Source organism: Pogoniulus pusillus, chromosome 9 (assembly GCF_015220805.1).
Source record: "Pogoniulus pusillus isolate bPogPus1 chromosome 9, bPogPus1.pri, whole genome shotgun sequence".
Lineage (NCBI taxonomy): Eukaryota > Metazoa > Chordata > Aves > Piciformes > Lybiidae > Pogoniulus > Pogoniulus pusillus.
In genome coordinates, this window is record NC_087272.1 from 26,341,973 (window position 1) to 26,356,193 (window position 14,221).

General features: G+C 46.5%; 1 protein-coding gene and 1 long non-coding RNA gene across 2 annotated transcripts in view; one reads left to right on the top strand and one right to left on the bottom strand.

Annotated features, from left to right (window-relative positions):
* Positions 1-8,367, bottom strand: part of ENPP6 (ectonucleotide pyrophosphatase/phosphodiesterase 6) — a 34,790-nt gene extending 26,423 nt beyond the window's left edge. Inside the window, exon 1 of the mRNA XM_064148967.1 lies at positions 7,148-8,367. Within this exon, the coding sequence (XP_064005037.1) occupies positions 7,148-7,391 (244 nt within the window). The 5' untranslated portion in view covers positions 7,392-8,367. The remainder of the gene's footprint in view (positions 1-7,147) is intronic.
* Positions 7,281-13,905, top strand: LOC135178241 (uncharacterized). The gene is made up of 2 exons (XR_010303442.1): positions 7,281-7,616; positions 12,964-13,905. It is a non-coding gene; the product is annotated as an uncharacterized LOC135178241 (long non-coding RNA).
* Positions 13,906-14,221: the final 316 nt, after the last annotated feature.

A 14,221-nucleotide genomic window follows, 5' to 3' on the forward strand; every position in this document is an offset into this window, starting at 1 on the left:
CTGCCCTGCTTTGAAAAGAAAGACTGCAGGGAAAAAGTGAAACATCTGTGCTACATCTTAAGTGACCTGGAGAAGAGCAGGGCTCATGAGAAGTCAGAGAGAGATTGCTGGTCTGGGCAAAGTGCTCCCAAGCAAAAGTAGTACCTGCAAGGTGTGCACAGAAAATCTGTATTCCTGGGTAATCTTGCTGGCAAAATCTTTCCAAATTTTGATGACCTCCAATACCAGACAGATGATGATTTGCAATCCAAGTAGGATCACATCCAAAGGCACAGAAAAGTCTCTGTGATATATAGAGCATTTTTTTTTCTTCTTCCTGAAGAGGATTCATTCAATAAGAGTGTGTGAAACTCTTCATTTGATGCGTTCATGATGGGGTAGAGCTAGGATGAACACAAAATTGCTTCCAGAGCTTAGACTTTGCAGATGCTTGCTTGTGCAGGAAGGCAGATCATGTCCCTGGAGAGCAGGTGCTCCAAACTGTCAGCTGGTCTCCCAAAATGAGTAGCAGTGGTGGGCTGAGGGACCACACGGGGATACAGCTCAAGGGCACTGCAGATCCAAGCAATACAAAAGGGCCAACAAAACAAGGGGCAATGCACAACCCTCTGGTGGCTTTCTGTTCTGGGCAAAGAAATAGCCTGACATGCTGCTGCTGGTAGCAGGTACACGGTTTGTCAGCTGTGAGAGCACAGCTAGTAAGAAGGAAAAAAGGTGCTTCAATTTGCAGCATATCAACTTGTGTTAGAGAAAAGTCTCTGTTCTCCAAAAGTATTTCCATTTTTCTAACTGGTAGAAAGCAAACACAGATTTTTTTAACAGCATTGTGTGTGTGTGTGAAAGAGAAAAATCTTGGCACTTGATGTTGCAGACTTCCTGGAGGCAGCGAGTAAGCAAAGCAAGACAAAGAATGTGAAAATGAAAAACTCTCCACATTCCCAATCTCCTCTCCAGCCTGTCCTTGCTAGTATAGTACTCCTTCCCTCTCACTTAACACTGTTAGCACAGACTTTGTTCTTCTCCTTTGCTTCTCAATACAGAATTTTAGAACTGGAGAGAAAAGAATATTGATTTTAAAGTGTCACAAACAGAATCCTTCAAATCTTTGCTGTTGCTGGCACATGGTGGTGGAAAGAGGAGCAAGAATCAAAAATGCTATTCCCTTGTCACTCATCATGCTCTTTATGTCCTGCCTGTTTGGGGGTTTTTGTTCTGGTTTTTTTTTTTTCTTCCAGCTTGGGCAGTGGAGTTGGCATAGTTTCAGTTCATGTGTACCAATAATGTTTCCCTGTTTCCTATCCTTCCAATTTGATACCTCAGACAATAGGCAGATATTGTTTATCTAGTTAATTACTTGCTTAATTGCTAAACAGAAATTAACGTCCTTCCTGGACCAGACTGGAGCCTGGATGCTGTTAACTGGGTAGCAGAAAAGAGGCATCTACTAGAACCATCACCAGGTGGGGCTTCCTCTGGGCACCAAGCAGATGTGGAGTGGAGATGCTGTGCTGTAAACCAGAGGGTCTCTCACAGCCAAGAATATACATGTGCCTGTCAGCCAGACCACAGAGGACTCTGGATGAGGCACTTAGTGGCATGGTCTAGTTGACTGAATAGGGCTGGGGGATAGGTTGGACTGGATGATCTTGGAGGTCTCTTCCAGCCTGGTTGATTCTATGATTATGGGTTGCAGCATACACTGAGGCACAGGAGGTGTGGGAGGCTCCCTTGTTCCCTTTGCCAAGCCCAGCACTGGTGTGTGACAGTGGTGACAGCCACTTGGGTACCTCTTGAGTCTCTGATTAGAGCCAACAAGAGGCCAACCAATGGGTCTAGTTGGCTGATGTGGAGGTTTGGAGGAACCAAGAGGTAAGGCCCCTTTATGGTTTTCAGGAGGGAAAGGAATGCATCAAGGCTCTGTTGTTACAAGGCGCTGGTTACAAGGCTCTGGTTGTTTTCCAGCCCTTGATGTGTTTGCTCTCCCGGTGATGCTCTGCTTGAGCTTATTTGCATTCCTTTGTGTAAAGAAATACTGGAACAAGCTCCCCAGAGAGGTTGTAGAGTCTCCTTCTCAGAGACTTTGAAGACCCGCCTGGGTGTGTTCCTGTGTGATCTGCACTAGATTATGGTCCTGCTCTGGCAGAGGGGTTGGACTCTGATCTCCAGAGGTCACTTCCAACCCCTAACATCCTGTGATACCACATAAAAGTCACAGGTGCAGGAAATGTCCTTGGCTGCTCAACTTGCTGGCTTGGACAACCTTGCATTGTCCTTCAAGGATGAGAGTGAGGAGTACAGGGTACTTATGGAACAAGCACAGCCCCTGCCTTCAAATTCACCCCACCATCCTGTCTTCCAACCACTCCAGCCTAAACCAGTCCCTGAAAACAAGACAGGTTGCCCAGGGAGGTTGTGGTTTTCCGCTCCATGGAGGTGTTCAAAGCCAGGTTGGACACCTAGTAGATGGTGTCCCTACTGATGGAATTAGATGCTCTTTAAGGTTCCTTCAAACCCAAACCAGCCTATGATTTGCTGTGCTCAGCAAATGAGATGTACACATCAGAATGCAGCATCATCCACCAAAGCCTCTCCTCAGTAGTCAAGTATGCCAGCGCTGAGGGTGAGGAGTGAAGGAAGGACAGTGTCACAGCTGCACAGGTTAGGGCCTTCCATCAGGGATGGGCTAGGTTGGCACTCACAGCTCAACAGGATGGCAAAGCACTGCTCTGAATTAGCTGGACGGCAATGCTACTTGCACGAAGCAGCACCAAACACTAGCCAAGTCACTACTCAAGGTTCGAGATTCCATACCAGAGGCTGAAAGATTCCTCCTCACCAAGGTGGAGAGACCCCTTATTCACAACAGAGCCTCACTAATTCATCATGATAGCATGATCAGCTAGTATCAATGAAGTCCATGTACCTAATCCCATTGGACATAAACCATTCACCAAGTCTGAGACCAAGACTGGATTTTGCCCCATCTTACCTGAGAAAGCAAGAGGCTCCACTCTGAACCTCGTAATTCAATGAGTCTGTCTCCCTCACCCTTTCATGCCTCCTGTTTCTGTGTGAATCACTCTAGCTCTGCTCTAACTTGTTTTTCCTTTGTATGCTTCTTCCACATAGCAAGTAGTAGATGAGCCTTCCCACAGAACTTTAAGCCACACTTTTAGTAATTCACACTAAAATCACCTTTGCTAATACCTTTGACTGTGACTCTTGAAGCAATCTAAACCACTCATCCATAGCAATCCGTTGTGGTTGTGTTTACTCAGCTGTAGCTTTGAAAAGCTCAGTAAACTTGCAATTCCTTGGGAATATTAATTCAGTTAGACTGCCCTCCTGAAAACACACATAAAATTGAATGACTGAAAGATCCTGCAGGTAATCAGGCAGGTGTACTACATGCTACTGCTTGCTAGTTGCTTGTTACAGAGGACAGCTACCTTCTGGCAGGGCTGATGGGTACAGTTTAATACCTGCACTGAGAAGCAGCAGGGCAGATGCTCCTCCATAACCTCAGCCTGCAGCTTTGGACAGGAAGAGGCAAGTTCAGATTTGAGAGGACTGACCTATCCCAATGATGATTGTGTCTTAGGAACGGAGTCCACTGTCCTCCTTCTAAGCCTGAAAGGAGGAAGAAGATCCTCCTTCTCCCTGGAAGGAGGGAGAAGATCCTCCAGAACAGCTACCCTCTTTCAGAGTCTTGAAGCTTGTAGAAACACTAGGTGTAGGACAGTATGCTCACACTAGTAGACAGAGCAAAAAGACAAATGCATCCCAACAACAGCATTTTCATATGTGCACTGTCCTTACCTAGCCATGCAAGCTCCTGAATGAATGCTAAGCCACTAGACCTTGTGAACCAGCAGATAAAGAAAGGATGAGAATGTTTATCAGAAAAAGTGGTGGGATGTAATGACCAAATCAGACGTGAGAGGGTGCACAGAAAATGGTTTCAGAAATTTCTTAAGCTGATTTAGCTAAAAAAAAAAAAAGCCAAAACGTTATGAAACTGCACTCACCAGTGCTAAAATACAACAATTTGGAGAGTAAAATATGAGTTTGTTAACAACTCCTGACATGGCAGTTCAGGACAAGATATAAAGGTCTGTATTGGAACCAATGCTGTTCAATATCTTCATCAATGACATTGACAATGAGATTGAATGCACCCTCAGCGAATTTGCAGATGCTACCAACCTAAGTGATGAGGTTGATAAGTCTGAAGGACAGGATGCCATCCAGAGGGAGCTGAACAAGCTGGAGAGGTGTACTGAGGACAATCTCATGAGGTTCAATAAGGCAAAGTGCTTACACCTAGGTCAGGACAATCCTAGATATCTATACAGGTTGGGGGATGACAAAAATGAGAGCAGCCCTGTAGAAAAGGACTTGAGGATGCTGGTGGATGAAAAGCTGGACATGAGTCAACAGGGTGCACTTGCAGCCCAGAAGGCAAATAGCATCCTAGGCTACATCAGAAGAAGCACTGCCAGCAGGTAGAGAGAGGTAATCCTGCCACTATGCTCTGTTGAGACCTCACCTGGAGTACTGTGTCCAACTCTGGAGTCCTCAACAGAATAAGGACATGGACCTGATGGAGAAGGTCCAGAGAAGGGCCATGAAAATGGCTGTGGGACTGGAACACCTCTTCTGTGAGGACAGGCTGAGGGAGCAGGGGTTGTTCAACCTGAAGAGAAGGCTTCAAGGAGACCTTGTAGTGGTCTTCCAGAACCTGAAGGGGGGCTACAAGAAGGCTGGAGAGATACTGTTCACAAAGGCCTGCAGTAATAGGACAAGGGGCAATGGTTTGAAGTTAAAGAACAGCACATTTAGATTGCATGTTAGGAACAAATTATTTAACAAAAGGGTGGTGGAACACTGGGACAGGTTGCTCAGAGAGGTGGTTGAGGCCCCATCCCTGGAGATATTCAAGGCCAGACTTCACATGGCGCTGAGTGACCTGATCTAGTGCTCCCTGCAGGGGAGTTGGACTAGAGGATCTCTGGAGGTCACTTCCAACCCAACCCATTCTGTGATTTCATGAAGAACAGCCTGTCCTTGTAGCTCCTGATTTCCAAGAAAAAAACCTGTTGCAGTGTTTAAGTCCCACATGCCCCATTTGCAAGTTGAAGTAAATGCACTTACACCCCCCCCTCAGTGGAGATGCAGGAATGGTGGGATGCGATGTAAGCTTTCCCATGCCCATACAGCAGCGATGGGGACACAGACAGTAACTCACCTGTCCTTCAGCAGGTTGCTACAGTGAGATGCTACATGGCCAAGCCACATTGATAGCCACAAGCTATCCAAATTGAACATGCACAGGCCGAACACAGGTAATTCTACTATCTTCTGCTTGATCCAAACTCTTAATCCTGCCACTGCCTCAAATGTGACATCTCTTTTCTATGGAGACTATACTGCAGCGTTGGTAGTAAAATCAGTGCAGATGCAAGATGCACTCTGTTGTCAGGTCAGGTCACAGTCATATGGCACACTACCACCCAAAGGGATGAAGGGCAGTCTTGGATCTTTCTTTGGCCATGTTTATCATCCAAACTTTGTTCTTCCTGGCCTATTTAAGACTCCTGTGACTCATGATATGAAGCTGTTCGCATTTAAGCTGCATTTGTCTTGAGATCTTCATCATGAAGGTCAGGAGTCTTGCAAGAAGAGCTCAGTTTGTTCTTATACATGGTCTCATTACTCCAAGCTGGGGTGTTGAAATTTGGTACTATGAAAAACTGTGAAGAGTGCAGTAGTGGCATTTCATCATTCAAAACAAAACTCCTTTGTGAGAGAAAAATGGGATATTTTCAAAACCCAAAAGACTTCACTCCACATGTGTGCACTTAATGGGAGTGATGATTAGATGTCATAAGGAGTAAAAGCAGTCATTTTCCTTCTCTTTAAGACCACCATCCAAAGTGGGGTTTTTTTTGTGTGTGCAGGAAGCATTAAGCCAGTTTGCCCATGTACACCTAAACAACATGGTCGGGAGTGATTAAACACCTGTGTTTTCAGTCATGACCCTTGCTCTGTGCTCATGCATTTGCACCAAGTCATGAAAAAAAAACCTCTGGTGGTTTTGTACTCTTTTCTCTTCACAGATGAGTAAAAGAAAGGCATTTCTCCCAGCAGGGAGGAAAGTGTTAAGCTGTTTCATAACAAGCTGGGTACAACAGATGCCAGATTTCTGTCTTACAATGGCATCTCTTTGCTTTCCCAGCAAGCCAATGGACATTGTATTGTTCTGAGGACAGCAGAATATACTACATATCCTAGAAGAGATTTTCCCACTGCTCCTCACTAGATGAGATGGTCTTGTTTGTTATATAATTCCAGAGAAAAATCCAATTGGGAAGTCCAGGGGAAAAAAAATCTGGGTTTTGTTTTTTATAACTTAGCTGTTGTTTTCAGTGTGTGGTCTCTGATGGTAACAGCCCATCACCTTCTCTGTGCACCTTCCTAGAATCACTGTAATCATCTCTCCCTCCACTTAGATTAAGTGCAAAAGAGCATAATTAAAGCCAGCAATCAGAAAAACTTAAGCAAAAGTAAAACTCCTGAATGTTCTTCTATGTGGCTATTTCATATCGTTATAGATATGAAGACTTAGGAAAAGTTAAGGCAAGGGTCTATCCAAACAGAAAGCTTAAAAAGAAATTTAACACCAAACTTGCCAAAGCAAACCTACTGAATGAAAATAAGTTTTCATCTTTTATACCCTCGGTTTAGAAGCCTTTTTATGTGCTGGAAAGGCTTTGAGCAGGCTCAGTATTCATCTTCTGGGCATTTCCCACTAGTTTTTGTGTTCCATATGCAGCATCCCCCTCAGTGCTTCCAACCAGAATGCCCTAGGTGGCCAAGCTGGTAGCAGGGCATAAGGACTCGGTGGCACTCTGGGAGAACAAAGGGCAACTTCAGAAGTCACCCCCAAGCAGCACTTCCAAGTGAAAGCAGGATTTAGGAAAACAATACCGAGTTATAACGCCACAGTGTTTTTCGGCTAAAAGCACGAGTGGTGTTGGTTTTACGACATCTTCAGAGGGAAACTCAGGGGCCGCTGCCCTCCACGTCTGGCTCTAGGTGCTGACAGCTCTGCGGAGCATCCCGGCGCAGAAACACAAGTACTCACCCGTCATCAGCGTGTAGTAGTTCGGGTAGGAGAGGCTGGGGAAGTCTGGGGTCATGTAATCCACCTTCACCCCTATGTTCACAATGTGCCGAAAACCCGGCAGACCCTCTAGCTCGCTGTCGTCGATGTAATCGAAGCGAAAACCATCGAGCAAGAACACCAAAAGCTTGCGGTGGGCCGAGAGGGCGGCGGGGGGCAGCAGGAAGGCAGCGAGGGCTGCGACGAGGAGGCGGAGGCTGCCCATGGCAGGTACGGCTAGGGGTCTGCCGCGGCCAGCAGCCGGCTCGGCACTGCTGCCCTCTCGCTCCCACTGCCCTGTAACGCTGCGGCTCTGCCCCGCGCTCCGGGGGCGTGGGAGGTCACAGGTTGATTGCAAGCAGATAATTAACCTCGGCTGGGGGGGGAGAGATCGGTACTGCCCGGCCAGAGAGAAGAAGCTTCGCGGCGATCAGGAAAACGCGGCGCAAAAGTAAGTGGAGCCTGTCAGGAGGCCCTCAAGGGAGGGTGAGAGGGGGAAGGAAGGATGAGGAGGGACCAGTGCTCAGCCCGCTCCCGGAGCTGCGGAGAGCGACGAGCAGAGCCCGCCCGCCCGCCGGTCCGCCCAGCCCTGCGCCCGGGCTCCGGCTTGCGGAGGTGCCGCAGGGGGCTGCTGTCTGTCACCCTGTAAGATTTCCAGCCACGGTAATGTACTCTTTCTAATGATCTTCCTGGCGGTGGCTTGCGACCGAGCTTAAGGCAAAGCATCTCGCCAGCACATTCGGGCTCCACACCTCGGTGGCATGGCTGTGCTGACTGACCTTGCCTCCACATGGACCAGAGCACCTGCAAAGGGCCCTGTCTTCTCCACTTGCACTGTGCTGCAGTGGGGACTAACTAGTCCAGCTCCTGATGCCCGAGTAGAAAAATCTAGTGTTCAGCATTATACGGGACAAATTACACCTTGTACGCTGCTGATATTATTAAGATGTGAAGAGCTGGGTGATGCCAAATTTCATATTAGAAGTGAAAGAAATGTCACATTTTTTTTGTCATGGATCTCCACCAGCTTTTCCTGCCTGCCACAGGAGCCTAGCTATTCCTGTAATGCAGTGTCAGCACCTGTTGTACACCACAATTACATATTAACTCACTTTATTTGAATTATGTTTGACTTTCTAAATTAAAGAAGTTCATAGCAGATGTTCTTACTCATCATAGGACCAGCCCTTCACAGATGCTTACAGCTGGGGCAGGTTGCACTAATTGACCACCACCCTGAGGTGAACATCTGAATCCCTTTTAGCTCATCACAAAGCTCCCAACTGCATGTCCAGCATGGTTAATTACCTGTTACCAAACACTGGGGTGGTGTAAGTTCAGCAAGATAACTTTCAGTCTCCCTTGCCCCAAACTTTCATTTACCCCTGTGCAAACCCCTCTCACGTCCTGGCTTGCCTTTTGCACAGCTTTGTACCAGCCAGTGCCCGTGGTTTGCAGTTGACTGGATAGGGCTGGGTGCTAGGTTGGACTGGATGATCTTGGAGGTCTCTTCCAACCTGGTTGATTCTATGATTCCTGAGACATGCCTAGAGGAGTGCTGTCCCTGCCTTTCTCTCACAAGACTTCCAGCACAAAAAAGAAGATGCCACAGCAGAAGGAGAGGTGCTGGGATATTCTGTAGGAGGCAGTTGTTTAAAGTAGATAAAAAAGAACAGTGTGGAAGCCTTCATCTGAGAAGGGCTGCTTGGGCTTTTCAACTGGCTAGTCTCCTGTTCACCTTCTCAGTGAAGCTTGTCATGCTTCTGTCATGACAGCAGATTAAATGCACTTCTCACAGGTATCTCCCCCTCTACTACTTGCCTAGACACTCTTTTCCTTCCTCCTGGTTTGTTTTCCATGTGCCTGTTCCCCCTCTCTGAGCCCAGCACTAGGGAGGTACCTTACCTTAGAATTACACCTGAGCCAAGAACTTGGAGCATTTCTAAGCTCCAGCCCAGAGATCTTTAGAGCAAGACAACGACTGAACCAGCCCACCAACAGTTTATGCCTTTTCACACAGCACTGACATTTGGAATGTTGCAGCTAGCCATTGCCATCTTGACAAGTTCAGTGCTGTTTGTGTTTTGACTTATCTTGCTTGGCTTTGGTGTGTGTATTTCCTCATAGCACAGCAGTTTTCTCAGCAAAATCAGCCCAGGGTTACACAGCTGTGCTGTGCCTCTAATCGGAGACAGCTGAGCCTTGGAGTCACTTGTGCTGCTCTATGCCCAGACAAGGATAGGCAGGCTGCAATCTTAAATCTGTGGGAATGATAGCAGACATTGTGTGGGAGAGCTGGACTGTACCACCAAGCTGTAGCCTGAACTTTGAAGGAAAACACCCAAATCCTGCAGTGCAAGGGGAAAGCCCCACGGCTGTGTGACCTGGGCAGCCAGGCTGTGCTTCACTGGTGTCCCAGCCAGTGCAAGGCTGCTGCTGCCCTGCCCACCCCAGATGAGGCTGCAGCTGCATGCCAGGCTGGTGGGAGACGTGACAGCCTGGGCACCAGTGTGGGCAGCTGCCTGCCTGTGGGACAGCACGTTCTGTATGTCAGGCCTATGGAGAACCACCGCTCTTCTCAGCCACCTCCAGGCTTGATAGGATCTCAGCTGTGGATCTGCCCCTTTACTTACTTCCCAAAGAGAATATACACGTCCTCCTCCTGCCACCTCCTCCTGCCAGACTTTCATGATGGGGGAGAATCTGTACTCAGAGTTCTTCTAACAGTGCTTACTGAGGATTTTCACTAAGCAAAAACTCTATGTAATGGCTTGGAGCCACCTGTAGTGTTGTGTCTTGGCTGTGTCACTGTGGTAATTTAATATGTCCATACCCACATTGAGCAAACTCAGAAACATGTCCAGAAGTAGGGAGGCCAATATGGTTATATACCTTTTGGCAACCCATGAGGACATTCGCACTGATATCTTGGCATGCCCTTTAATTAGCAGCCTCTGGCTCTGCCAGCAGGCTTGGCAGGAGCAGCAGCTGCTGCTCCTGAAGACATGGGAAAATCAGGAGTCAATCAAGTGTCCAAGGTGGACTCCCACCTTGAAAGCATGGCAAGGCTTTTGACATAATTAAGCCAAGAAGCCAGGCTTCATGACATGATACAAAGGTATGCCTTCTTATCCTTTAATGGCAGTAAGAAATGATGCCTGCCTTTAAAGCGTGCTGCAGTCTACTGGTTGACAGCTTCTCAGGGAAAGCTCTGCCTGAACCAACACAGCAGCACAAGGGGCGGTTGGTGCACGGTAGCAGAGCCTGAGGTCCGCTTTAAGAATTGGAGATTGCCTCTTAGCAAATAACAAGAGTGCAAGGCCTGAGAGGGGTTAAAGGAGTAAAGAGCCATGTAACCATGACACTGTACAATACCAAATTGTGTTTTGACAGACAATCCCCCTGAAGAGTGGGACTGGAGCCAAACAGTCTAGCTTGGCAGAGACAGACCCTAGCAATACATTTCATCCCTGCCAAGCAATGTTGGTTTGCTTTGGTTCACATTCATTTGTAAGCACTCTGTCTGCATAAAGCCCCAGATGGCCTTGGAGACTCCAGCACAACAATATTTTCATACAAATGCTCTTACAAAACCTATCAGAGCCTGAGCTGGTGTCCAAGGACAACAGTCTTCACTAGTTGGCTGAAAGAAAATCCCTCAGCCTAACTTGTGCATGAGGACATACACCACTGATCCCAATTTTATTTGAAACAAGATACTCAACCACTTAGGTTGCTCAGGAAATCCTCTTGGCAAAAACTGCCTCCAGTGCCCTTGATGTTTTGGTTTTTTTTTGTCCTGCAGAAAACACAAGCATGATGAAAGCAAATTCTCTGGGCTCACTAGTGGCTGGGTCTGGCTTGTCAGATATATCAAGCCTCCCTGGCAGCACAGTTCTGTCCGTGCCCTTAGATCCAGGAGCATATGCAAGAACAAAAGCTGCTAAAGGTAAAACATGCTTTCCCTTTCCCCCAGTGAATTAGAGAATCTAAAGGAGAAAGTCATCCTTCTTTCTCTTCTGGAAGATAAGGAGGCATAGCATGACTCATTGTCAGCTTGTAATTCCTCTTCAGTTCTTGTTCTCCTTCACACACAATGGTAGTGGAACACTTTGGCCAATACAGCCTGACTCACTTGTTTGGTTGTCTCTTTTCTTTCATTGGAGAAGGAGGTATGGCCACCTCCAGACATAAAAACACTGAGGGGAGTAAGTTGCTTATATATATTTGAGAAGAGGAAGAGGATTTGTGTGAGCAACAAGTTTTAAAGGTCAGAACTCTGCTGGACCGAGGTCCATCTTCCGTTTCTCTGCACCAACCCAAGCTGAAAACACTGTAGGTGGTACCAGCCCCTCTGAAGGTGTCTGCATAAAACCTATGACAATGAATCTGTCTGCCTTCTGAGCTGACAGTAGGTCTTACTTTGATAGAGATTGCTGGCTGCAGAAGTTTGTTATCTACTTCTTTGCTCCTGCACTGTGCATTCTCGTTAATGTTTCTGCATGGAGGGGCACATTACACAAGGCATCTGCTGCTCTGCCAAATCTTTCTAGATTATATTTAGCATAAAGAGAGTTATTTCTCTGATCTCGTGGTGTGAAGTAGTTCAGTCATGAGGAATTCAAGACAAAGGAAAGACACGAGTTGTTCTTTTTGTTAGTCATATACAGATGCAGATTATTAAGTCATGTACTTGTTAGGTACAGAGCATTTCAAAGCTAGGAACTTCAGCTTTCCTGGAGAAAAATGCTGAGCTTTCCCAACTTCTTGAGGTACAGTTATCCTCTGACCTACTTGGCTGATATGAGACTTGTCTATCTGGAAGCATCCACATGCTGGATAAAGAGTATATCCAAGCAGGACCAATGTGGCCCTAATGGATGGCCAGGGACTGGTTAAATGCTCTTTAAAGTGTCTCTCATCCAAGCAACTGTAATGCTTTAAGAGCAATTCTCCAGACCTCTTACTCCATTCTTCACTACAACAGTCATGAGTCCTATTAATAAATTTTCTATTTGACAAAAGCCTAATGAAAGTGAAGCAACTTGTTGCAGAAACCTGATTAGCTTGCTGCGGGAACGTGGTCAAGGCCCCCACAGATCAGTGTGATCAAAGGACTCCAGAGGATTCAATGTGAATTATGCCAGAGATGTTTATTGATCACTTCAGCTCTCATTATATACCCTGAGGGCATAAAGCATATGCCTGCACATTAGCATAATTAGCCAGACAACCCACTCCATCAGCCTAAACCACACCTTGTTTTCCTCTTAGCCAGGTGTCCATTATCTATCCCTTCTGAGATAAGGCACCCAGCTGCTTGTGAGAACCAAGGTCAGCTTCGCTCCCTTCCCACAGAAACTTAATGAACCTGTGGAGTCCTCTCAGTGTCTGCCAGTTTCCTTGCATGGAGACACACAGGCTTGGTGCCCTTCCCTATGAATTCTCCAATATAATGTTTCCCTTGGGCAAGGGGCTGTGCTTCCATTAAATGAAACTAAATCAGGTTCAGAATGACCAGAGGAGGTAGCTCTTCACACCAAAGTGCCATTCATGTGTGCAATGCCTTATTCCTGAAGACCATGACTTAAAAATGTAGATGGGACAAATTCAGAGTTAAAAAATGCAGCCAGGGATGGGCTGGGAACCAGAAAGAGCACTGGCTCCAAATATCCTAACACTTAATGTTCTTGCAGAGGGTGAAAACCAGTATTATTCATTCAGGAGAGAACCTTAACCTCTGTCATATGACCAGCACCCAGGCTTCTTAAAGCATCTTGATGTTTTCTCTTGCGCAGTAATTACAGCTCATTCTGCCCCCTTCAAGTCCACATGAATTGCCTGAACTGCCACAGTGGACATTCATAGTGGAGAAGAACAAAGTTGGGGGAATGTCAGCAGTGGGTGACAAGTCACCAATGGGACTGAACACAGTCAACAATGCCCTTAATTTGTCAGCTGCTGCTGTCCCCTAAAAGATGCTCCCAGGGAAAAGCAAGTTTCACGTAGCCAGTGTGGACTGGAATAACAACTTTAACAACCTCACAGAGCCACTTCCTACTGGTTATGAGGACAGTTGAGAAAAACAAACTGTTTACCAGAGGCTTAAACTCACTATGCAGTGAGCCTCTGCCACTGGAAAATGTGTGGGAGCTCAGGTCAGGAAAGACTGGAAAGCCTGCACCAGGTGATGGCATCTCGTGGCTGTGTGCAGCAGAAGACTGCTTCCTCTCTCACTCCATGGTGTGTCAGCCACAGGACCATCCAGCTCAGGAAGAGGGTGCCACTGTCTTGAACTGAAACCAGTCTTCACTCCTTTCAAAAGGTTTGGATCTCAACCCATCTCCATTACCTTCCCAACACTTCTAACTCATGTTACTGCAAAGTTACTACTTAATTAGCCCAAGACCAAGCTTGCCTGGACATCAGTGTCCAGTGATGCAGGAGTTTTCACCTCACTGAGGAAACCTTGCACAATGCACTTCTCTGTTGAAATCACCTAGTCAGGTTTGATAGATTGAAAAACCTGATAGCTCTAAGCAAATAGGTACTGCATTTTCTGCTTCACCTCTACTCTCTGGTCATTCTCCTGTATAATGAAGACAGTGGTGAAGGATTTTACTGCTATTCTAGAAACAGAGGTCAACATGCAGCAGTGTGAGTGGGGATGGAAACCTGGCAAGCTAAAAAAGTTGACTGAGAGTGGAAGAAAATAATAAAACCACAATCAACAAAATAAAGTAGGTGTTACTAATTCTGCTGTGCTGTGACACTAAGGTTCTTCAGGACACTGAGTTAAACACATCTATTCATAGGCCAGTGACTTCTCCAAGAGAACACCACAGTATTCTGCACGTCCACCAGTGCCTTGCGCTGCAGTTTCTGCCAGCTTACTACCTTGCTTGAGCAACAGTCTTAAAAGATGAAAGTATGATCTTAAAGTCTAACAATCTTGCAGTCATCTAGTACTAGCCAAATGTAGACCTATTTTAGCAAAGTTTTCAGATTTTCCCATTAAATGAAGGGTAATTTGAGAGGCTAAATATGTGGTGAATC